The 26,197-nt window shown below is 36.0% G+C and overlaps 1 protein-coding gene across 2 annotated transcripts; it reads right to left on the reverse strand.

Moving 5' to 3' along the window:
* Positions 1-314: 314 nt before the first annotated feature.
* DNAJC10 (DnaJ heat shock protein family (Hsp40) member C10) lies at positions 315-26,133 on the reverse strand. Of its 2 annotated transcripts, none has more exons than XM_076342472.1 (23): positions 26,030-26,133; positions 24,974-25,335; positions 23,112-23,277; positions 21,257-21,307; positions 19,792-19,874; positions 19,474-19,605; positions 18,512-18,605; positions 18,210-18,287; positions 16,906-16,949; positions 16,404-16,541; positions 15,184-15,273; positions 14,277-14,390; positions 13,365-13,479; positions 11,469-11,596; positions 11,079-11,195; positions 9,655-9,756; positions 8,436-8,591; positions 6,951-7,084; positions 5,363-5,416; positions 4,827-4,974; positions 4,244-4,363; positions 2,899-3,015; positions 315-2,324 (listed from the first exon to the last, which is right to left on the reverse strand). In XM_076342472.1, exons 2-23 carry the CDS (start codon positions 25,172-25,174, stop codon positions 2,313-2,315), a joined length of 2,394 nt encoding a protein of 797 aa, XP_076198587.1. In that variant the 5' UTR covers positions 25,175-25,335; positions 26,030-26,133; the 3' UTR covers positions 315-2,312. The 2 variants fall into 2 exon arrangements, with proteins under 2 accessions (XP_076198587.1, XP_076198586.1); XM_076342471.1 differs by lacking the exon at positions 26,030-26,133 and adding an exon at positions 25,629-25,946.
* Between the last annotated feature and the right edge of the window lie 64 nt (positions 26,134-26,197).

Consider the following 26,197-nt stretch of genomic DNA (forward strand, 5'->3'; position numbering starts at 1 on the left):
GTGAATTTGTCCTTGGAAAAGGTTGGAGATACAACTATGTATAAAAGGTTTTATTTATTTATTTGGCTAAGAATAAAGGCAAGGTTTTATTACTTACTGCGTTTCCCCCCCAGGCTGCTTATTGAAAACTGTCAGAAAGGGCAGCTGGCAAAAAAACCCATGAAAACTTGGAAAAACTTCTTAGAAACTACATCATCTACAGCTCACTCTCTCTTTCTGGTCTGAAGATCATTTTTCCCCCCACATACATCCATTTGGTCTCTAGAGCTTAGAAATTTTAAAAAATTGGATGCAAAGAGTATCATGATACAAAATTAAATCTTAAAAATTAATTTTATTGAAATTTAAACTAAATCCTCTTCCCCACAGCCTAAATGAGTTTGAAAACCAGTAGCCTGGACAAAATAAGTCAGGGTAGAGGGTATTTTGATGAGGATAGCAGTGTTGTCTTTTCACAGTAGTTAGCTATATGCTTCAAATGACTAAACCAGAAGGAAGTGATAAAGTAACTTTTTACAAAAAGCTGAAGTATGAATAGAGCCACAGTAAAAGCCAGAAAGTTCTTAGGTTAGCAGTCTCCTCAGTGCGATGATGGTGTGAAACACTTTTATTTTTTTGCCCTACTAGTCTGTTCCCGTTAGCAGAAATAAGAGAGGAACTGTACATTAACAGGAATAAAGATGAAACTGTACAAATGCCTATATTAGGTTATTTTTGCTTAGATTTTTAACAGTAGGATCATAGAGTATGTTACCATGACCTCATTCTCCAGGAAGAACGTAGGAGGTGGGAACTGAAGTTACAGTTAAACATACATGCAAAAACTGACCAAAACAGAATTTGTATTAAAGTTACAAAATACCAAAATTTTTATTTTTGACTGTGATTGAGTTTGAAGTTTGATTTGGATGTGGGAAAGTCTACTTTATTAAAAAAATAGATGCAATACATTCTCTTTCTCAGATTAATACACTGCAAAAGCGCAAAGCAATAGAGGCAACCCTGAACGTAGGGAAGAAGCATTTGAATGTCTCAAAGTTACTAGAATCTCTTCCTTTTATTTCTTGCTGCCGTCTTTATGAAATAAATTACTTGTAGATAACATATTTACAAATTTATAATACTTGCACTGCGGTGACTAGTCATGCCAAATCTAAATACATGGAGAACAGGGAGAAAAGTCCATCTGACAAGTTCTCAGCAGCGCTTTATTGAAAACATGAAATATTTCAATGTTGAACTCCTAAATGCAGCAGATGTTTTGTTGTCTTCTGTAATTTTTCTTGTCTATTGAAAAAGCTATGAAAAATATTACTCTAAAGAGTAGGAATTCTATTAAGATGTATGAGGAGACATTGCAATGTACAGTGTTCATTATTAAATTAAAAAAGGCACTTGCTATCCTGCTTGCCTCGAGATTATATAAAAAAACAAACAAACCAACCCCCCGAACATGCCTGCAGAGAAAGGAAAAGTGGTAATACCAAAAGAGGTTAAATATGTCCACAGAATACATTCATATTTAAAAAGACAATAATAAAGTTATGACCTAATAACTTAAGCAGATGCTTCTATGGCATAACTTAAATTTTGAAAGTCAATGAAACACTGCGTTAGAAGTCCTTGATTTTTTTTTTGATTACTTAAAAAAGAAAATAAAAAAACCCCAAACAACCAAAGAAGCTCTTCAAAGTTCTGTTCATCCAGGCACCACCACCAGTGCCACAACACAGTAATCCACTCAAGGGCAGGAGCAACGTAATCCAATAAACATATCCTGCTACCAGTTCTTGATTTTATTTCTTAGCAATTGACTAGACAATAATGCAATCCCAAAGCAGAATAATCATCAGGTAAAACTGTTTGTCTTTCAAATAGACAATCCCTCATTGTGTTTCTGCATTGCAGAGTGGTTTGAGTGCATATTCAGCCATAGGCTGAGTGCCACATTCAAAAAGTGTTTGAAAAGAGACAGAAAAATATAAGGAACTAGTAAATGGGTAGGCAAAAGTGATACAGTCCACATTTCTGGTCAGCTCCAATGTTTGACTAGGAAGAAGGTAGTTGGTATATCAGAAGAGGGACATGCAGAATTCATTTGCAGAAACATTGAATGCCTCCACTGAAACCAAAATGCTTTCATCTCCCCACAGTTTAAACAGAATTCATAGAGTCACATATGCCCGTGAACTCAAACTAGTTTTCACCTCTTTTGTCCTGTCATGAATGTAACCTGCCTTATATTTTCCTCATGATGTCTTCTACATTCACAGCTTCAGAGTATTTTGAATCGCATCTACCTCCAGTACCACTTAGAGTTCATCCTAGTGACAAGAAAATAAACAATTAAGTTATTCTGAAAGTACAAATAAAAATCAAGATTATTGGGTTTTTTTCCTGTGATTTTAAGTTTCTCTGTGGTGCTAATTTTTCAACTGGACAAATGTTACTTGAATAGAATTCAGGGTACTTCTTAACAGCTGTGTATTAATGTCTTCTGAGTTAAAGTGTCAATCCCAATCTTGCACCAATCAGCCTCTGTAGTTTGCTGCCTGCTTGCTAAATCTAGCCTAAGGATTACACTTATGGATACAGCGCATCTCAACCATCTATCTTTGACGCAGCTGTCCCATAGATATCTATAAATTCTGCTAAGTCTTGCCATAACTGATGTTGCAACTGCAGCATTTTCTGCTACATCTGTGGACATGGAGAACTGAGTTTGAATAAATAATAGTAACCAAAACAAGACTGGAAGTAAAACATACCTGCTACTATTTGAAGATACGGCATTTAATATTTCACGGACAGAGAGTGAATACTAACATCGTTTTAAAGGGCTATTCTTTACAGTAACGTAATGTCTTTTGCAAAAGGCCCCACAATAAGTATTCTTACCTTATTTCTAGATTTTTTTCTTTTTCCTTTATTTTGAATTGCTTCTAATTTTTCATTCAAAACGTCAGCAATACCTTTTGCATCTCTGCTGTCTATATATTCACCAAGAACATTTTTCTTGAAGAAAAAAAAAAAATTGTTTTAACATATTACCCATGCTCTACACTGAATAGAAAATCTGCTTACTTTCAGATAAAATTCAAGAGGAATGGAGGGAGGAGGACAATGGCTCTGGTAAGTTGATTTATGATTCATAGATATATTTTTGTCTCCATTTAAACAATGCTAATTTTCTTTATAGTAAGAACCACTCTTAGCTGCTACTTTTCAAAACTACACAAATTTTGAACTATGCAAATTTTGTCTTGATCCTTAAAGAAACCTGAAATAGTTATGATTTTCTCACATTTATTCAGCTAAGTATTTAATGTAGACAGCCATTACAAAGTCTGCCACTTCGTAATCTACGTTCATGAAATCTGTCAGTGTGGGTCGCTACTTTAGAGACCTGAAAAGCCATTACTTTTTACCACAGAATCACTGAATTTGATGGGATTGTGTGAGGAAGGATTTCTAGAACGTCCCATAAGAAATTAGGTTAAAAAAAAGGAAAGTACAGTTAAAAGAATTGGCTTAACTATCAGAAGCACTGAATGCTTTCCCTTCAGCATCAATACATTTAAAAAGAGGACTATAATATTCTTGAAATTTAATAGTTTTACAAGAATAAAGGCAATTTCTTAGAACTATCTGGATACTTTTCAGTTTTTTAATTTATTACTACTAATCTGTTAGTAGGAAATGTTGATCTCAACAGAGAGTCACATTGATAACGGAAATGGTTTGATAAGGTTTGAGACAGAACACAAATATATATATTTTTTAATCAATTTTCTATCTTAAAATACATTATTTAAGTCAAAATCATAATGAAATGCTATGATTACATTGAAAGAATATTTCTCCTTAGCCAAAATGAAGTTGTCCACATTTCATTTAGAGAGAGACTTTGCCTGCTTTTGGTAGCTGGTGGTGGAACTGTTAAAGGTTGAAAAACATTTTGTCATGTGAGACCCCTGCAAAATTAAACTCTGGTTCTGGTTAAGCCCACAATTTAGTTTCTGTTCTATTAATTTACAATTAATTATTTTTCAATAACACATTATTACTGTATCATTGTCCTACTGCTTTAAATATTACTGAAATTGATTATTATTCTATCTCCCGAATATCTAAATAATGCACTTTAATATGTTAGAGAAATCGTCTCTTAGGTCTTAATGTGAAACGAAATACATCTACTGCCAGTACCTGCTCACCAGCATACACAAAGGAGATACTTTACCTTTGTTCCTTGGTAGGGGTAAAACTTAACAGTAGGGTAGGCTCTGATGTCAGCAGTTTGACAGGTCTGAGCATATGTCTGACAGTCTACTTTTCCAGCTTTTACTTTTCCTTTAACGGTCTAAAAAGAAATGTTTATTAGAAACAAACTTCAAGTTTCCGTCAGTGTCTGTAAGCAAATAACTTGAATAAGCCAGCAGTGCAGCTAAAAGTAAATGAAAAACGTTGCTCAAATCTCTTAAATATCTCAGAGTAGTGGCTTGCTTCTCAGACTGTTAACCTTGTATCAGAAGTCACTATGTGTTCAGCGGAGCACTTCTACTTGAATTCAGGGCACAGCACATCACAGTTCTAAAGGTGACCCCATCATAAGCTGAAATCTGTCTCAAAAGAGGGTCTGTGTGTGTGTCTGTGCAAGAGACAATACCCGCCGGCAAGTGGGACCTAAAAGTGTGGACTTTCAATGAGAAGAAGGATCACTGGGGGTATGCAATTTTTGGATGACTGCTAAGAAATGAAGTGCTGATGAATTATATTTTAACCATTACAAGTACAAGAATCCACTAATACAGTTAAAAACCTACCCTTGCAAGGATCTCAAATTCAGGAGCAAAATTTTGGCAAGGTCCACACCAAGGAGCGTAAAAATCAATGATCCAGTGATCTTTTCCATTCAGAACTTTTTCTGTGAAACTCTGAGGAGTCAGGTCTACAGACACTTGTGGTAAATATCTGTGGAAAGGAAGAACAACAGTCATAATCCATTCAAAACTTTAAACATATCCAAATTCCATTTAGGCACAAGAAAGTTTCTGAAATTAAGAGTATTAGTAGTCTGGAAATCCCTACTTTACACATCGTACTAGACGAGAATCACTTTTTAAAAGTGGTAGACAAAATAATAATATGGTCTTCAGAAAATGGGTGGACAGTAAAGGGTATGCTATTTCTCCACTTTTTAAAACCTTAAGTTAAGAGATGTGGAAACCTTAACATCTTAAATTAAGCAATACTTATACCTGTTTCTAATTCTTGATTTACATAGCATTTAAGTATTGATTTCTCCTAGTAAGCATACTATACAAGCGACTTGTGAACAAAGTTTAATGCAGTAACTTACCCCAATGCCCAGCCTCTCAGTGAATATGAATCTCTGTGCCATCCATTGTAGCTACTATAAAAAGATTAAAAGGAAAACAAAAATTCAGTTGCACAGTAGTTGGAATTATGTTTGGGAAAAAAAACCCAAACAACCAAAACCACTCTGTAGAGCGGAGATGCTGAAATAACGAACTTAAATGCATGTTTTACAATATATTTCTACCTTGCTTTCAAATCTGAATAAATAAGTCTTGTTAATGCAATTCAAAGATAGAGAATTAAGGAGTAGAAGATGAAAAGAAGAAAGAGAAGAAAATTCTATGTCAAGAGAGTAAGAAACTTGGTTTGGAGCACATAAGCTTTGATAGCTAGAACTATTTTGAATGAAGGATCTTTGGTAATTACTCCAGATAAAATTGCAGGCTCTAAGAAACATGAGAATTAAATTGAAATATCTTAAGATATTTTCTAATTGATGTTCATTCATTACCATAAAACAATTATTAATTGTATACATTTCCCTCAATTTGACAGTAGAAAAGCCAGGCAAAGTGGTTACTTGGACAAGGATTTATTATTTGCACTTTCAGGGCATTGCTTAGTTTTGAAATTCCAGTGAGAGGTTAGAAAAAAGATTAATTCAGGATTCATATCCACTAATTTACAACTTTATAACAAAGTATTTTTCAGTAGAGTTACCTTGTCAAAATCTGACTTGATAGTTTTTGGTGATCTTTATTTTACGAGAGAAATTTCCGTATTTTTGCAGGAAATAGCTGACTCATGATTAGGAATTTGGCACTTAACAGTCATATTCACCAACTCGGTTGTTTTCAACATGAAAAAAAATTTCTGCTTTTAAGAGAAACTTTATCGAGAAGAACTGAATAAGAACAAGCAGTCCAATGATGAAAGCTACTGAAGTCTGCTATTACGCACTATGATGAAGAGGCATTACAATTTATTATCTGCCAGCATTTAATAGAACTTTCCAATTTGTAAAATAATGAAGCAACACATCTGCTATTTCAGATGGTTATCTATCTTTAAATATACATGTGCTTCCTGAAATCCCTGGATCTTCAAACAGTACTGTGAAATGGAGGGGACAGGCTGGTTTTGGCCAGAATTCATTTCCCATAGATTTGTTTTGTTAATGATTAATGTTTCCACACTAATGATACAATGAATGGGATGACTAGATATATGATGGAAAATTTTTGCAATGGTGCTAACAGACTGTTGGCAGGGAGGATGATCAGATGGCTACATCACTGTTCTCTAAAGATAAAGCTACAATCAATTAGGCCTAGTAGTATTTTTATATTATATGATTTAAATAATCTACTTTAACAGGCAATTAAAGTTAGAAAACTGGGAATTGATAAAGAACAAGAAATAAAAATCAAGATTCCTGAGGCAATCTCGGTTCAAGTTACTTAAATGAAATGGCAAAATAAAATGACACTAGTTTGAAGTAACAAAGTCAGTAACATCGTAACAGCCTATTTTAATAGCTGTAATGAACATTTTCTACACAACAGAAGATGTAGATGCATCTTGTTCCACATCATCTAACATTTCCCAAACTGAAGTAAACTACTTACTAGTAGTGATGAGCTGTGTTTGATTTTTGAGGAAAGAGTCTTATTTCAGGATATCCCCGAACACTTTCTTGGTGACAGAAAGAATAATATTTTTGACAATCCACACTGCCTACACTGATTAATCCATTTAACATCTGAAAAAAGAAGAAAACCTACAATCAAATATGCTAACCAATAATAGTACAATTTCAGTAATACTTCAGAATTTAAGGCTTAATCACTTAGTTGGGGGGGAAAAAACCAACAAAACAAACAAAGATTATGACAAGGCTTTCTTCTTTCCTGTAAATGGGTCACTGGTACCTAATGGGAGCCAGCCACCCAGGTACGTTCCCATCACGCACATATATTTTAGTATAAGCTGCATGCACATGGCTCATGAGGCACCTACCTTGCCTCAAAGGTACATATGAGCGTGGTTATTTAGTATAAGGACTACCATATTACCATGTTTCACGTCATAGGCTCAGTAATAATGACAGATCGTGGTACAGCGCAGATGTGCTATCAGCTGCACAGTTGGCCTGTGTCTTGAACACACTGTATTTGTTGCAAAGGCCCAAACCACCTGGCACGGGCAGGGAAGCTGATGATTACTGAATGTGTATTATAGAGCTAATAATACTTCACAGACGTTTGACCAGAATATAGAATCCTGGCTAGAACTCCTAGTCTGGGTGAGTTCTAAATGTCTGAAAGTCATGGACTTGTTTCAAAGCCCTATTTTTTTGCCCAAAGTTTCTAGTTCAAATTCCTGGAAACATGTCCAGGAAAACCCAGATGGTTGTCAGTAAAGTAATATTACCTTTGCAAATGAGAGAATGACCTTGCAAAACAAAAACAGCCTCCCCAGTCCCAACAATTCCATATTGAAGTATGTGTAATTCAGCTAACTGACAATCAGCCTTAAAGTGTATGGTATTTAACATTTATTTACTTTCAGTGAAGAAAACAAGATCTCAGAAAAAAATCTTCCTAATATAGGAAATAATGAAGATTTGGTTCAATAAGATTGAACCCCTTTAATCTTAAATTCAAGTCAGAGGTTTCACCAAGGTCTAGGTGCTGAGAATAAATACTGAATACTGAGAATAAAGTGGCAAATTATTTCAACCAATTCTTATCTAATTTATGGATAAATCTTTTTTTCATATTTTGTTTTGAACAAATGCAGAGCTGTTGTCTATATAAAGCACTAAGCATCAAGGAAAGTTAGTTATTCTAAAGTTTCTTAGATCTTGGAAAACACTTGTATCAACAGGAAAAACTGGATTACAGTATCAATGTACTGAACCTTTAAAAAAAACAAACAAAACTTTGTATTTGAAACAATATAAAACTGTCAGGTAGGAATTCCCTGTTTTGCCCGCAACATTAATCACTAGACTTTCTCAGTTGACAAATCTCTGTGACAGTAGTTGTACCATCTCAATAATTCCATGGAACAGGACACAAAAGTAGAAAAAACATTTGAAAGTCATTTACCCTGGCCATTTTTTTCCATTCTGGCATTAAAGCCTGACAAGGTCCACACCAGGGAGCGTAGAAGTCAACCATCCAGATTTCCTCTCGTTTTCTTCTCTGAACTAATTCAACAAATGTCTCTGGTGTTAGGGAGACCACCGATGGATTCCTAAGATCCTAAAGCAAAGACAGTTTATAGACACATACTTTGCAACAGTAAGTGATCCCATATCTAGCGCCATCACATAAAACAGACTGTACCAAACTCTGAGAACGTCCCACTTTTAGTGAAATTTGCTTGCTGCTGCGGTAGGGAAGACTCCACACCACCGAAAGGCATGGAAGCACCAAAAGTCATCCCTTCAACCTAACAATCGTATTGCCTAATTTGCCGAGAAGAGCTATTAAAAAAAAAAAAAAAATACAGCCAGGCTGCAAAAGGGAGGTTTTCTGCTTCTTCTCCATGAAGGGAGGCAAAGGGCAAGAAATTCATCTTACCTGGCCAGAACAGGCATTATGAGACTCAGCCACGCTATTTAGGCTGGGATGCAGAACACCACATATGGTGCACTAGCGGCCTCTGAATATCAACTGAAAAAGCCCGATCTCCACCTGTTCCTGCATGTGTGCTCTTAAACCTGCTTTTTCTGGGCTGCCTGGCAAGAATGAACAGTCTCTTCAAAGAGTGGAAAATAGCCTGTGGATCTAGCAGTGAGAGAAACTGAATGCTGTAGGAAAGATGGGCGCCAGAACTCTGGAAGCAGCAATGATGAGTACCAATGATTTGCAGTTCTGTGAGTTATGAAAGTTCAAGAAACAGCTGAGAAGTGTGGAGAGCAGCGAGCTAACTGACAAAAACGTGAACCTCCACCTATGTCAAGGTGTGTACGTGAGGCATTTTCACCTTAATATTACAGCACTTCATACTTTTAATTCCTTTATCCTCTCTGTGAGATAGAAATCATTACTATTACTTTGCAGATTGGAAGGGATCTTAAGTTATTTGCTAACGATCTCAAAGAAATTACTTGACAGAGTAGGGAAATTAATCCATTAGGTGTCAAGTCGCTGACTGACAGTTGCTGGATCACTTTTCTTGCCCAAGGTTTTTTCACTCTTTATCTTACTAGTCTAATTAATTAAAAAAAAAAAAAAATCTTAGAATCTTCCAACTAAAGAACATGTTTATGGATGAGCTGCGTGCAGAGCATGACTGCAACAAGGATTATAATTTACATACCTCTATAAACTCCAAGATCTGCTCAGCAGAGTGATGTCCTTCATATTCATGAACATCAGACTGATTGAACACAACTGTTGTTGGATAAGCTCGAATATTATGCTAACAAAACAGACAATAAGAAATTGCAAGGGATTACTAGGTTTCTTGTACTTTCCCTTAACTGCCATCCGTATTGGTGGCTCACAGCTGCTAATCTATCCAGTTTGTACAGTACAACTGCTCAGACTTACATGCCGATGGGAGTTTGAAACCATTACAAATCAGTACAGAAAAGATGCCAATTGTATTCAGAGATGGCATAGTTTGTTCGGAATTTAAAAACCAGACAGTAGTTCTTTTGCCATGCTCCACAAATACAGGAATTAATCCACAGGCCTTCTAAGCCTTAACTTTAAAGCTATTCCCAGTATTCAGGTGAAAACACTTGTACTGTATGAATAACTGTATTGTTTACTGTTGAACACAGATGCTTCCATGATTCGAATTCTCAGTGTGTAAACACATCTAACTAAAACTTTAAAAAGCTTGTTCTGTTTTGCTCATTTTTCATGTGTTTTAAGACATTCACATTTTAAAGATAAATACAAACATTCTAACATAAAAAGCTCTTGTGAACAATAAAATGTGCAGTTGCAGAAAAGCTGTCAAAATGTAGTATTTTCTGGAATTCAGGAAAAATGATGTCAATAATTTCTACCATGATAAATTCATTGAAGCGAAAGTTAAGGAAACTTAAACATGGAAAATTGGGCAAGATTTTTAAAAAAAAAATTTTTCATTCCATTACTATATCTTTAAATAAGTGTAAACTGATAAGTAATAAACTTTCTTTTACTTTGAAATTGATCCTGCACTTCTTAAGAACTACAAAACAAAAAGCAAAGTCAGTTAGGGTGAACTGAATTAGAAGTGGTTTTGCAGACAACTTCAAGAAGTGTTGTATCAATATAAAACTTGTATTTTTAAGTATTTTACTGTTTTTTATCCTCCTATGTGAAGAACAAAAAGAATGCATGTATGTACCTATATACTCACTAGAAAAAACTTTCTGGGTCTGCTTTAATTCTTTTTTTCCTCTTAAAAAAACCCCAGGAATTCTTAAATTCTGACACTTCCGGACTCTCCCAATGACACCATGAAATCAGAGCAAAATGTGACCTGTATTTTGCATTAATATATTTTCTGTCGTGGTTACATAGTTTACTACTTCGAAAAAATTATGATACAAGTGTCCTGTCTGGTTTACTACCCTTTAAGAAAGCAATATTAAAGAACAAGCATTGTCTGCCCCCATCCCCCCATCCCCAACTAGAAGAAAATAATATTCTTTGAAAGGATTTTATATATGTGTGTGTGTGTGTGTGTGTGTGTATATATATATATATATATATATATGGGTTTTTTTGGTTCCTGCAGCTTACCATGTTGCAAAGCCCTTCATGGACAGTACAGTCTAGTGTTCCAAATTTAAGCTGACCATAAAGATGTTTCGATGCTTTTCTCAGCTCTGGTAACAAAGCTCGACAAGGAGGACACCACTAGAAAACAAAATGCAAGTAAGTGCAATTGCTTTCCCCACAGTTGGCTCTCAGGAGAACGCAAGCTGTTTGAGATGAGTAATATGCTGCTTTGACAACAGACTCCACTAAATACAAAACCCACACAGCCTAGGAACTAGTGCTGCCAAGGAATGAGGAATTACAATACCATCTCATGATGCTGAAGGACACTTTCAAGTTACTGCTAGTATTTTGTTACATAGTTACATAACAGATTTCAGAAGAAGGGAAATACAGATAGTAAATATTTACCGGTGCAAAGAAATCCACAAGCCATGGTTCCTTTTCTTTGTCAGGAAAATTCTGAGGTCCCAGTGTGATAACATGAGAGTTGACACTTTCTTTGGCAAATGCAACAATGTCGTATAAGATCTTCTTTCCTTCAAAGAACAATGTAGAAAGGAAACTTTATTTTTCCCTGTGAGAGATCTCATTAAAAAAGTCAGTGATAGCAACAAGAGTCCTTCAGTTCCCTTGACTGATCTTTAAACATGGCCTGCTTAAATCAATTGAACAGGTACTGGTTTGCTTTTTCTCAGGAAGACAATGATAAACTGTCCAAACCTACATAGGTAAGACATACTCTAGGTGACAGTCGATATTTGGCTAAATACTAAACTGGATATTTACCTAATATTAGCCAAATAAATGTTTTATCCAAGACAAAACATGTTTTTGTCAAACAAAATGAATGTTTTTTTGTGACTGAACTACTGGCTGTTTTACCATCTTACTCATGTTTGTTGGAATTAAAGAGTTACTATTCTAGATACACTTGCCTTGGCAAAGGTACTGACACAGTAAAGACGTCAAGCAAAATAAATGATACTCCTAAATCACAGCTTTTTAGGTGTAACTGAAGTTCCTGCTGACACAGCTCTAGTGGGCAAAGATCAAGTCTCTTCATACCCTTCATGTACATAACTGCCAGCAGAAATGAGAGTTTGTGTCTTGAAATGAACTGAGAATAAGAACTTCAGGGTAATTAAATCTGAAGTCACTGCACAATGACTTATTAAGATTTATTACTGTTCTTAGATTTTAAACTGTTGAAGCCCTTCAACACAGCATATAAAAAAGCCTGATTCTTTCGAGTATTATATTGTTATAAATACTGGAGCGAGATGACTATTGGCAAACATGCTAGATATCATCTGTTCTGTAAACAGTAAGCTAAACCATTCGGAAAAGAATGTATGTATTGTAGTCCAATGTATTTCTCTTACACTTTTTGTAATCTATGCCATTATAAAAAGATTAAAAATGCTGTATGTATATGACCCTTTTCTTGGCTTCTCTGCAGGAGTGGAAATTTCAGAGAGTATGTAAGGCTTGTCCCAGCAGCAACCATTAGATGTATGGGATCGTCTTTCCCCCTCAAATACTACTGATCTTTTCTAAGTGGTCAAAAACTTTTCTCCTTTCTTCTTTATTACAGTACTGACGTTCTGACTTAATTCTAGCAAGCTGTTTCTAATACTTCAGAGGCTGAAAAATGAGAACCTCATCTTGCATAATTGTCTTGTGCTGCATTCTGGATGAAGCTACACCTCTTGCTGCAAGCTAGTTTTGCTTCAGGCTCCATTCTTCAACCAGCATTTTTGAGTCCTTTCAGTGGTACACAGTAACATAGTTCCAACCTTTCCTGGAAGGAAACTGCTACTTTGGAAATGAAAGTAAGTGGTAAAAGTCTCAATACAGATTTTCTCGGATGGAAGTCAACAAAACATGGAATTAGTTTTAGTGCAGTGACACATGAAATCAAATCCAAGTTCCTCAAGTTGGCAGCACTGTATAACTAGCATGTTAAGCCTCTATGAAGGCTGTGCCTTAGAGCATTCTTTGGTTATCCTACCCAAAGCAGAAGCTGTCCTGACCAGCTTCAGAGATTTCATTTGTGTGTAATTATGTAAATGACGCTGAAATAGACAGAACAGTAAAGACAAAATACATCTCTTGGCATCTGATGACTGCTTACCCAGGAAAAAAAGAAAAAAGAAAGGAAACGGTAAGTTTGTGCAAGGTCAGAGGAATAGCAAATATTAAAACTACAAAACTGTTCTTTGGGGAAACAAGTGCTGTTTGCCAAAGATAGTGTCATCTCGAAGTGATTATGTAATGATTTAAACTTGCCAAAGTTTCCCTTACCATGATGAATTTCATAATCTCCAGTTCCTTTTCCTTTGAAGACTGCTAAACAAGGCTGATAGACGTATAGTTTGTTGCAGATGGTCGGTGAAGAAAGACAGTCAAACTTGCCAACCTATTTAACAGACAGTGCTATTTTAATTAAGGCATCCTAATTTATATAGATTAACATATTTTGAAAGGCAGTAAGAGTTAGGGTAGATTCATTAAAAAAAAGGTAAAAATATGGAGAAGTAGTAGTCTTTTTATAAACAACAGATCTTAAGACAATCTTGTAACTATGATGTTCAAGGAAAACTATTAGCACAGCTATATTAGGTTGTTTGCTAATTTTTAATTTAAAGGCCAAAATGGGGAATAAAACCTTAAAGGATCCTCTTTTTTTTCCCCTCCAAATAAGATAGCAAGAGAGCAAAAGGACACCTAAAATAAATGTGACATTAAAATTCTTCTAGTCAATGCAACAATTTTTTAAAAATACATACCTTATAGAATAACACAGTCCATATGTCTTTAGTACAAAGTTTGAATTTGGTTTCTTTTTATTAAGAAAATTTTCAAGATAATTATAGGGTTTTCTGAGTAATTAAAATACAGTTTCACATACATCAATTTGATGTTGAAGTGTTAACTTTTAGTTGTTAACTGAATGGAATCTGCAGCGACATCTCCCATGAGAGAGCAGATTTAAAAGATAAACTTTCCTAACTACTTTTAAATTATTCAAACTGTATAGGAAACGTCATTGCTTGCTTTAAATTATAAGCTTTACTACAGATCTACCATACAATAGTGTATGTCTTTCAGTACCAGAGGTGGCAGGTGGTAGGGACAGCTAATAATAATAAAAACATACTGACTTGTTCTCTGAATGTAAATGGTATTTAACACTAGATGAGTGAGCAGTCTTACCTGAATATGATCATCTTTAAGTAAAAATTGAAGTTTCTTAAAGTCCTGTACATTTGATTTATCACTCTCCCCAAACTGGAAGAAAAGCAGCCATCGGTGATGAGCCAGACGGTCCTTTAAACAAAGGAAAAAAAAAACCCAAACAACAAAAAAACCACAACACAGAGAAAAAAAAAATATTATTCCCAACCTATACCAACTTGTAAATTCCTTTTATGTTTTATGAAGGCAAATGCCCAATTATTCATCTGATCTCTGAGTGGCCTCCTCCACTCAACAAATTCTTTCATGTAGTCCTTCCAGTAAACTTCATTTTACTGCATCATAAGCAGGAAAGTGGAAAAAAATCTGAAAACAAGCTGGCTACAGGCTACCCTCTATACTTTCTGTTTCCACGTGCGTTTCCTATTGTAGATCAAGCTGCGAAGTGCTACTACAAGTGTGAAGAGGTTTCCTCTTTTTTCTCCAAGACACGAGTAACATTTATGACTTCTAATTTCAGTTCACACATAACTTATCAAGGATTAACAAGTATTTTTTCTCTTACATTACTGACAAAAGACATTTAAAATAAAATTCTCTACAATGTAGTTGATTTAAAAAATAACTAGAAAGTTACAGTTGCAGAGTGAGTTGCAATGGTGGTTTCTGTGGTTTTCTATTTTCCTATTAAATACATGCCCCCCCCCCCCCCCCCCCCCCCCTTACTTTTGTTGTTTTGCTAAACAACGAAAGTAAATGTAGACAAACAATGTTAAATAATTTTGGCTGGGGGGGGGGGGGGGGGGAAGTCATTTTCTGTTAAATAAATACTAGGTTGTTGTATCAACAGGATTTGAAAAATGTAAAAAGTAATGATAAAAAAAATATATTATTTAAAGAAATCAACATATTTTTAAAAAATTACCTCTAATGATGCTGCAGAGATCATTTCAAAGTCTGGCAGATGCTGCATTACTTCCTGATATATTTCTCTGGCATCCAAGGAGTTTAGAAACTAGGAAGGAAAGTTAACTGTGTTTATTATAAGGAATTACAAACATCAACCTGATTGTTGATGATTAGTACTCAAAGTGTCAGGAAAATTATTCTGATTTGTTCTTTTCCATCAACTGAAGAGTACAGTTAATAATATATTATTTGATCAACTTCTTTTTCATATATATAGTTTCACAAATATTACTCTCAGAATACTGCTTTTTAGCTTGTTTTCCCACAATATTAAACTCAAGATACTGTATTTTGTCAAAAAGGGTGCTAAAAGTCTCAAATTCAAGTTTCAAACAAATTTTCCAATCAAGTTTACAAGATTTCCAATCTAGTTTTACAGCTTTCCTTAACTGCACTGTACAGATATTTAAGTTTCAGTAGGTTTTTAGATTTAGGAAGTAATATGAATCAGTAACTCAGAGTTGGTAAGTTACAAGGCTGAAAGTACGTAGGTTACAAATTTAATTCCCTCCTTTTAAAGATATAGATAACAGTAGTGACAATAAAGGAACAAGCCATGCTTCAAACTGAGAAACGTCTCGCATCAATTAAGGAAGTTAAAACTACCATACAAATGTAGGAGGAGGTTGCAATATTAGAATATAGCCGTACAGCATAATCCGTACCGACAGACAGCGTAGGAGTATGTTTATCACACATGTCAGTACTCCATTCAGAGCAGCATTTCTCAAACTTGTGATACCTGGGGCATATTCCTTCTGGAATAAAAATTGGGGGCACATGGCAAATCTCCCAAGCTTCCCCAGGATAGCTGGGTAGCAACTTCAGAACTAGCTTTTGGGCCTGTCACAGAGCACATCCCACCCCTGGATTCCCACAGCTGCTCAGGGAGGCTCCTGAGGAGGTGGCTAGGCAGAGCTACAGGCTGCTGCTACTGCAGCGTGCTCCTGTTCACTCTCCCAGCATACCAGCAAACTGGGGACCACCTCCAGGGATCACTGCCTTAGAAGCCAGGAGGGATATAAACTCATACTGAGGCATACAAGCTTAGAAGAAAAAAGAAAAAAGCATCTTTTCAGTTGTATATAATCAATCTGAAAATTATTTATACATTCCTTTGTCATTGTCATCCCCTTATTTTATCTAAATACAGAACGGCTGAGAAATAACTCGTACCAAAACACCTCCTTTCTCTTTGTTATTTATGGTGGCTCCAGGTGGAAAGTATGCTGTAGTACTAGATGAGATATCTAAATTATCACAAAGCTCACCCTGAGTGCCACAGTCCATCCAGCCTACATTAACAAGACCTTCCTGTAATAAAAAAAACAAAACAAAACCACAAAACAACAAAAACAAAGAGTAGTTCTTAATTTCAGGTTCAAAAATGCTTTTGAAAATCCCAACACAAGCCATTATATACAACATTTAGAAAATGGAAGGAGACCATGTTGTAATTCATTAGTTAATGTTCATTCATATTTGATAAAATTCTTTAAAAATTTAATGTTATTCCAATAGCTACTAAGTCAAAATATTTCACTCTTCTGAAAGTTAACGGGTGAAATCTTGGTTGCACTAAACTCAGTGAGAGTTTTGGCTACAACTTTATGCTTTCACTTCTGTTATTTTGTTTTAACTGTAACAGGTAATGCTTTCAAAGTGAAACACTGCTTACCAACATGCCAGCTAGCTTAAGGCGTGTTTGGTAACTCAAGCAATCTGCAAAATAAAAATGATTTCTTTACAAACATAAAACTTCAAATTATTAATGCACTACACCTACCCTTGTTTATAATTACCCCTTTCCTCCCTACAAAGGTGACCATTTCAAAAGGCATGCTTCCCAGCTATTTGCCCAGTATTTCAGTGATTTGAACTTGTAACATCTAGTAATCAGCACTTGATGGTTGTCTACTTCAAGTTAAAAATAACATGAATAACATTCTCTTGCTTCATCAACACAGAATTCTCATTTTAAAAATTTTAATATTTTATTTGCTATACTAAGACTGACCTTTAAAATTTCTTCTTAACCAATGTTTAAAAAAAACAACAACCAAACCCAAGAGGTATCCACATACTGTCTTGGAATAAGATTTCAATGGAAATATCAATTTTCTGTGATTCAAATAATAACTCACTATAATAAATATATCATATGCTCTAATTACCCATCCAGACTTTGAATAGTTACCTTCTGATGCAGATTTTTTTCTGAAATAAGAAGATGCATCAACCTCACTTTAATTGGACCAAAGTTGAAAACTTAATAACAAAAGGATTGCAACTTGAAATCAAGCTATTTACAAATGTAAATCCAAGACTGCAGCTCTGGTTGTTCAGTTCACAGAACAAAGGTCTCTTCATAAGACCCAGAAATCTTTATTTGTCAAAGGTGTAGCGCATTTACTTAGCTCTGCCAGCTACCCAAGGCAACTTTCTCACATACCATATCTGCAATACTGATCCCAAGAAGGTCAGTGACAAACAGCTACAAAAAAATAATGCAAATCTAAACTCTGTCATGACATCGGTGGTAAGAGCCAATTACTATGTCCAAACCTAACTTAAGAGAAAATATTCAGCTGATTTTTGAGTATCGGTGGTTTAATGGGGAGATACATCCTTTCTTCTGCTCAGCTATCATGACAAGTTGGCATGCACCTAAGCAATATCTGTCATTTGAGCTTCAGCTGGAAACTGAAGTCAGAGGCCTTTTCTGCTAGTTCCCTTCCTGAGGGGTTGCACTTGAGTGCTGCTGTAATGAATCACGTGAAGCACAATAGCATGATCTTTCTATTAATGTCCCTTTTGTCAAACTGCCTCTAAAACGGAGCTTAAATGACCCACAGTCCAAATACTGTGATCATCTAAGATGTTTTACAACTTTTTATCAGAAGCAAAAGGGATTATGCCACTATCGGCAAAAGTTCTTTTTTTTCCTGTTTGCCTTACTTGAAAAGTATTTAATACACCTACCCCCACGTTCAGTACAGAAGGTGATCAGCCAACCAACACCAGAAGCAAATGAAGTTTCAATGGCATTAACAAAGTTTCCTAAGAGTGAGACAATTTGCATCAGTTTGTGACTAGTTAAACGTGACTATGAAACCAGAAGGTTTTATATTTGCATTAGCAGATTACAGTAAACTATTTTTAATCTCAAAAACAACACGTAGCAACAGTTGACAGATTCAGTTCTATACATAGTTTCTGCCATATTTTATACTGTAAAAGCAGTATCAAGAACACCCCCGCCAAGGAAAATATGTGAACGTTACCTGCCCATAACTCAGTGACTGTGCTTGTAACATACTGCATGGCAAAGTTCTTTAAGCTCTCTTTTGACCTGTCTCCATAATATTTCACTGGTTGCTATAGAAGACAAAGAATAAAGTTTACAAAGTTAAAAAAAGAAAAAACAACATCCCAAAAGCTACTGGTTTTTTTATAACAGTACTTATGCAACTGTGGGGGACACCCCCTCCACCCCCCAAACCTTAGCTCTAACTGTTCTCTCCCTCCCATATTGGAACGTTTGGAATTTAACTTTTATTTAAATTTTGTAATGTGATTTCTTTCCAAGTCCAGCCACACAAGGATAATTTAGTCTTAGAAACTCAATGATTATGTTTCTATTTAAATAAAAATTGCTTGCATCCGTCCATTTAGTGTATGCACAATCTCTGTGTTCAACCTCTCAAATCTTACCATTGTCAAAATGTACCCAACTATTCAAGTGCAATTTGTACACCACCCCTGGCACCACCACCTAACAAGCAGCTATAAAGCGTGACGTACATAATGCAGTTAGCATGGAGGAAATCTTGTGGAAGGAATTTCCAAGTTTCTTTAGGTACATGGTCATATTCTTTAGACTCAAAACCACAGACTATTCTTTGTATTTGAAAAGTCCATTACAATACTGTAAGAGAAACTGTTCAAGTAGCCTTGTTACGTTGCTACAGCACCACTGCCGGCAGTATCTTCCCAAATCAGAAGTGATATATTGCATGGTAAAATGATTCAAAAAAAGTACTGTATAAACCAGATATCTATTCTTGAAGTTAACTTTCTAAATTAATTTAACCAAGGCGAAGGAAGAGAAAAAGTAATTTATTAAAAGGAAGTAATATATTACAAGGAAGATCTTTATAGAAAAGATCTGTGATTGAACAAGTATTAAAGAAATACTCTTCCAGATTTCAGTCTTTCTAAAAGCACTTGAAGTTTTATCACTCACCATTCCAGTTTTGAAAACATACAGACTGGGATAACTGTTAATCCCTTTAATTCGACAAAGCATTCTATTATCTCCACAGTTGACAGCTCCAATGCGTATTACTCCATCCATCTCCTTAGCAAACTCCCTCCACTAGAAAAAAGGGGGGAAAAAAGGATATTTTCCTATAAAGATATAATGAAAAATCAGCACATATTTTATTCCTGGCATCTTGAATTGTTGTCTTTGGTTTCAGCTTCAGTGTAGAAATCCACTTGGTTAAGTTTTATGCTGTTAAAAACACCGAATTTTCAGAGTTAATTTGCTTGTTATACATACCGTAGGTGCTAACTCATGGCAGTGGGAGCATCGAGGAGAATAAAAATTCACAAACCACAGTTCTCCTGAGTTAACAGCAGCATCTAGATGGAGAGAAGAAAATTGTAAGTAAGTAATGCATATCTACAATGTAGTTATATGTAGAATGTACATTTTTACTACATTGTTTTCCCAAGAGCTGAATTAAGTATTTATATGTCAGACATAGTTAGTAACAGTAACTCAGATGGGATAAAGATTGCACTTCACTTGCAAATACTTGCTGTTGTAGGCAAGCGCGCAAAAATCGTATTTCAGAGGATACCAGCACCCTGACTTTCAACATCTGTTCTATTAGTTAAGAATAAATTTATTCTCTACGGATTAACCTAGCTGAAATATGTGATAGTGTAAGTCTGGTTACCTTAAAAACAAAATACAAGATTTTTACCCACTAGAACTTTCCATTTCCTTATATCACTTCATGTATTTTCTGGGTTCCACCAGGCAATCTTTTTATATAGAATCCCTGTCTAACAGGTGAAAATGCAATTTAAAAATCCAAGTTAATATAATTACTAGAAAAGTCAAGGGAAACATAATTAGATACTCTTGCTTATAAAAGAAAACAGCAACAAAATATACACACAAAGAGGTTATCAGCCTGAATTACATGGCTTTCAGTCTCTCCATTTTTGGACATGATTTTTATATTGAATTTTCTAAGTTATAATTGCCTATATTAAAATACCCTCACAGACAAGCCAACTAAGGAATGTGTAGATTCTGCAAATCAATTAACCAAAGCAAGACCAGGTTCTTATGGAGAGCATCATGAAGTTCTGCTATTAGAACAGTTTACAAAACTGGTTCAGCATGTAGATCCAGTCCATACAAAGGAAACCGTACTCAAAATGCAGATGAAAGATCACACAAAATCCAATATTTTTTCTCTCTAGTCTCTTTTAAACATCTTAGCTGTAATTTTAAAAGAAAAAAAATGGATAATGTCCTCACTGAAAGTATTATCTTTCCAGACCTTGTTTTACTTAGCTGTGCTTTTAGTATCTGGTATCACCTTCTGGTCTTGAACCTCTTGTGCAAGGCACAATTGACTGGATTTCACAGAAAAAAATTGATAGAAATTTTCTATTATATTTCTATCAAGTGCATTTTTAAACAAGAGACCAAAAAATAGTAATGATAAATTAGGAAAAACAAAATTTTAATTCAAATAATTTCCTCTTACAGGGCTCACAAAATATCTTTCAAACTTAATGTAAACTGTTTATTGATATTGGTCTATTTGCTAACTAGCATTTACCAGGAAGCAGTAAGAGTTTGGGTTTTTTTTGTTTTCTCATGTGAAGATGATTTTCTGACAGTTTTTTATATAGATATGTAATAGAAATCTACAGACATACAGCTCAAAGTAAAAATTGTTACTTTGTATCGTCAAACAGAGCGCTATTTATTTAAGACTTACCAAATTCTCCTCTATCCAATGTTAGAATTTCAGGATCATCATCATAAATACCTATTAAAAAAAACCAATTGCTTTTTTATTTTTGCCATCTTTAAAACAAAGAAACAAACTATCATTTTATTCACAAGACAGAAGACAGTACACTTAAATTGAAATAGTAAGCTGGCAAAGATAGTTTTTACAACAAAGCTGTATTTGTTTAGTAATATGTAACCTTAGTTTAATCTCTTGCGAACTCCCACGCCCTCATGCTACAAAAGCCACCATCAGAACAGAAAAGTTCTTTTGGTGTATTAGTAGACCAGCCACTGAGCGAGCAGAGAACTCAAACTACCACTGTGACGGCAAGAGTATTAGAAATAACATCAACCAGTTGTCAGATTAGAAGTCAAGAAGCTTCAGCTCTCAGCGAGAGAGTCTGGAAGCTTTCACTTCTTCTCTCAGCCTCTGGTTATCTAAACTATTTAGATGACAAAGGCATTTCAGCCACAAGCTTTTCCACTAACAGAATGTGTGAACGCAGTGGAATAAAGTGGAGAGAATAAAGGTAAGGAAGACAGCTTTTCTAAAAAGCTAACCAGTCCTATCTAGAACATCACTACAAAACAGTCTACTACTTCAAGTACGCAAGAAAGGCAGTGCAGAGATACCAAAAATACTAGTAGACAGCATTATATTACACTACTGTGGCTACAGATCTTTTACAGTACCTAACATGGTGAGATGCCATTTCACCTGAGGTATAGAAGGATTAAATGCAAATAAATAATAAGAGAAATTGATTTCTACAGGTGACAAGGTACTTTTTATATTACTATCCGTTTACATATCATGTAATATAATACATACTCTCACCCATACATATATAAAAATAGCTATATTTTTTATATATATACACACATATAAAATATGAAAATATTAATATAGATACTCTCAAATGACTGGTGAATAGACATTCAAGGATATTGTTTCTCAATCAAGCAGTGCAACTTCAGACAGACAAAATTTCGTAAATCTGTTTATCTGAAGAAGTTTTAGGGTAATCTCCATCTTTTCCTGTGATAGTTGCACCTCTGGTTTATTCAATTTCAATTTGCACAGACATTAATTTTTTAGAGATTGGGACATATTAAATCAAACTACACCAGAAAAAAATTTTGCGAACGTGGAGGTTCATTTCAGCTTCTTTTTTCATATCAGTCAAACCATGTTCCTCAGCTCTCTATTTTAGCTTACTCCTGTTACAGAAGCTCTGAGAACGGTTCATCCCAGCCTTTCCCTACAAATACCTAAGATTTGTTGAGACAAACATTAAATAACTTGTCTCAAGATCATTTTAGGTACGATTCTGTTATTATTTTTTTAATTTTCTACTGCCTCTTTACTGATCTCTAATTGTATAACTGTATATAAAATAGGTTTGACAGTGCAAAAATCTCCTCTCAAAATCCACCTAAGAATACTTTATCTAAACAAAAAAAGGTCTTCCTGCATTAAAGAGTTAAAAAGAATACTGATGAAACATTAACACTAGAATTTAAGCGGGGGAAAAAAAAAAGCTTTGCATTTTAAATAAAATAAACAAGAAGTTAGATGACCAATAAAAAGGTAAGCAGCAGGAACAAAAGGCTAGGTAAATAGATTATTACATTTTTGCTATTTTTGGGTAGCCATTAACAGGGTAAATAAAAGACTGGGTCAACAGAGAGAAAATGACAGCTACAGGAGAACAACAGAGTAGGCAGAAATCTGGAGAGGATACATCAGAAATGTGTAAAAAGATCTGATATAGATCTGAATATTGCATTTACTTGTGACTGTTTCAAGCAAATCACAAACATACATCATAACTTACCAAAATCATAGCGATAGAAGTGCCAGCTTTCATAACGACCTCCTTGCTGCTGATCTTCAAGACCTTTCTCTCCGTATTTATCATACTTCTTCCGTAGATCTTCATCTTTAAGTACTTCATAGGCTCTATTTATTTTCAAAAAGTTTTCATGTGCATTTGGATCATTCTATTTAAGGAAAACAATTAGTAATTAATAAACCATATTGTACATATAATGCTGAGAAAGTATCTTTAGAAATATTTTCATATCCCTACTAAAGATGTCAGCTGTGATGGAAGCAAACATTACACACTGATCTCCAAGCTACAGTAAAAAGTTTTCCTTTCCTGAAGCCAGATGTGTCTTCTGCTCATTTCTTCACCCTCACTAAAGTACCAACTGAAATACAAAGTGAACTGGTAGGAGGCTGTAACATTCTCCAGTGATCCGTCTTCTTTCAACTCTCTGTCTTCAATGAAAGAAGAAAAATAAGTACTCAAGAACGAAGACTTGCCATTTCCTCTATAATCTTTCCTACTCCCCTAGAATCCCCACTTGTCCAGTTTGAAAATCTCTACTATAAAGACAGATTCATCCCTTCTGATCTCACGGTGTAGACAGAGGACCCCTTTTTTATTTAAAAAGCATTCTGGTTCTAGGTAGCTTTGGAATTAGAATGGTGAAAAGTCTGCAGACATATTTTGAACCCCAGTTTGGGTTCTGAGCTGGTGCAGTATAACAGTGGTGAGCAAAATCTGCAGCATTCTCCCACTCTTTTAACTTCTGCTTATACATTTCATTCAAAAGACACTTTTTCTTAAAGATTCTTGACTTATTTACCTAGACAAACATGAAATGAATTACCATTATGGAATTTGTGTAATGGCTTCATCTTCTATGTATCATCTTTAATGTTGAAAATAACCTGTTGAAAAATCTTTAGTAGTATTTTAGTAGTATTCACGTACTTGGAAACTACAGAATCTGATCCAAAATGTTATTATTTTGAAAGGTATCAACACAGGGAAAATAAAACTTGCAGTTAATAGCTACAAGTTGGCATTTCTAACTTTGTTGAGATTTGGCTTTCTCTTTGAGCTTTGTCATGTTCAAATCCACTGTAAAACACGAGCATCTCAGAGGCTTCAGTGTACGTTGTGCAGGCGGGCCCTGAGCTCATATGGAACATCACTGTCTTCTGGGGCTCTGTGCAGGTTCAGTTGCACATATAAAGATACAAATCCTCATATTTCCTCTGAATTTCTGATTATTTCAGGAAATCTTGAGGAAAAACTGATGACGTTTAAATTTAAAAATGATTTCTTTGTACTTCAGAAAATACAGTAGCAGACTGAGCCATTCCCAGTCTTCTTTCTCTAGCTACTCTAGTGCTCCTTATTACCTTCCCGTGTTATGCCTTGTCAGTCCCAGAATTTCTGCTTTGTCCTGTTTGATACTTGGAGACTGATGTCTCAGTACAGGCTGGTGGTGTTTGCTGTTTAGATGAGACTTCATCTTAGGGAAACAGTAAGTTCCCCTAAGCTAAATGGAAAGAGACAAACTCATCAGTTTACCAACAAGGTAATATGGTACAGATGTAAGTTTTCCTCTATGTACAAAAATATAATTGAGAATGATCTTGCCTCTTTTTTTTTTTTACTACAGCAATTTAATATGGCCCAAATTCAACATGACCATGTATGACCACTCTATCCCTTTTTGTAAGTTTTCTCTGCAGAAAATCTGAGCTGAACCATGTTATCAGGTGGTTACGTTACTTCACAGGAACTGAGAAACATTTAAGATAAATTAAAACCACTTTTTGTTTAAACAGTAAGATCCATTAACTCAACAACTTTGACTTGTTAAAGATGTAACCTACCTGATTTTTATCAGGGTGCAACTTTAATGCCAGTTTTTTGAATGCTTGTCGTATTTCTCTACTACTTGCTTCTTTGGATACTCCAAGTAAACTATAGTAGTCCTGATCAGTGCACACAAGAACTATTACACATACTAAAACTAGCAATAAAGATCTTTTCAAATATCTAATACAATCTGCTTTGGATACTAAGAACTCCATTATGAAGCTTTTGGAAAGTTTACAGGTTCTGATTCGAGCAGGCTTTGGGAAGAGTCTCCAGTAAATCTGCCAACGTTCAGAGATACAGCCGTATTTATGACAGAGCTCTTCAAAATGCTGGTTGTCCTACTTCATGTCACAAGTCTTGCAAAAGTTACAACCTATAAGAAGAGGGAGGGAAAAAGCAATTAAGTACATGTTCCTACTTATTCAATAAATAGAAGTTAGCAAAGAACCCCATCACCAGCTTGTGCAGACTGCACATGAACATTAAGTTTCTTGATGGCTAATTACCTGCTTTCTGAAGACCGCACAGTGACAGACCATCTCTTGATTATGTATATTGTGAGTGAGGTAATCATGCAAAGCTTTACTGAACGACACTAAATACCTGCCACTTACATCACATTAAAAAAAGTGGTTTTAGCGCGGCTCACTTTTCCTTCAGACTTACTTTTACTACCGCAGGGGGACATTTCTTCCGAAAGGATCGGGTAGCTTTGAGCCAGCAGCCGCTCCGGGGTGGAGGACTGCTCGTCGAGGAGACGGCGGACGCCCCTCGCAGATAAAGCCGGGCAGACCCCGGGGGGCGCCCGCGCTCGGCCCGAGGACCCGCGACTGGACCCGCCGCGGCGAAGGGGGCCAGCGGGACGCGGAGATGCGCCCCCGGGTACCGCCCGCCGCGGCGAGGCCGGAGGTAACAGCCCCGCGAGGCCGGGGGACGGCCGGGCTGCGGCGGGAGAAGGGGTGTGCGGCCAGGGACCGCCGCCGGGGCGGGGTGGCCGCGCGGTGTCTTCTCCCCGCCGGCCCGGCCTCGGTGCCGGGCGAGACCCGGGGAAGCGGCGCGGCGCTTACCAGGCTGCAGGGAGGGCAGCGGCGCCGGCCGGCGGCTCAGAGCGGCGGGGAGCCGGCGGAGGGAGCGGGCCAGGCGCGAGGCAGCATGGGACAGCGGCGCCTTCACCCCGGCGGCGGGCGGAAGGGCGGCCCGCGCCGGGATCCGGCTCTAGGCCGGAGGCGGGCGGG

The sequence above is a fragment of the Aptenodytes patagonicus genome, chromosome 6 (genome assembly GCF_965638725.1).
Source record: "Aptenodytes patagonicus chromosome 6, bAptPat1.pri.cur, whole genome shotgun sequence".
NCBI lineage: Eukaryota > Metazoa > Chordata > Aves > Sphenisciformes > Spheniscidae > Aptenodytes > Aptenodytes patagonicus.

Excerpts from the sequence above, each read along its gene's own strand:
- DNAJC10 (XM_076342472.1), bottom strand. The coding sequence starts at position 25,174 with ATGGAGTTCTTAGTATCCAAAGCAGATTGTATTAGATATTTGAAAAGA. Across the intron at positions 16,950-18,209 it reads CTTCTGTACTGAACGTGGGG|ATTGCTTGAGTTACCAAACA; the intron begins GTAGGTGTATTA and ends TTTATTTTGCAG. Across the intron at positions 11,597-13,364 it reads AGATTATGAAATTCATCATG|GAAAGAAGATCTTATACGAC; the intron begins GTAAGGGAAACT and ends TGTTCTTTGAAG.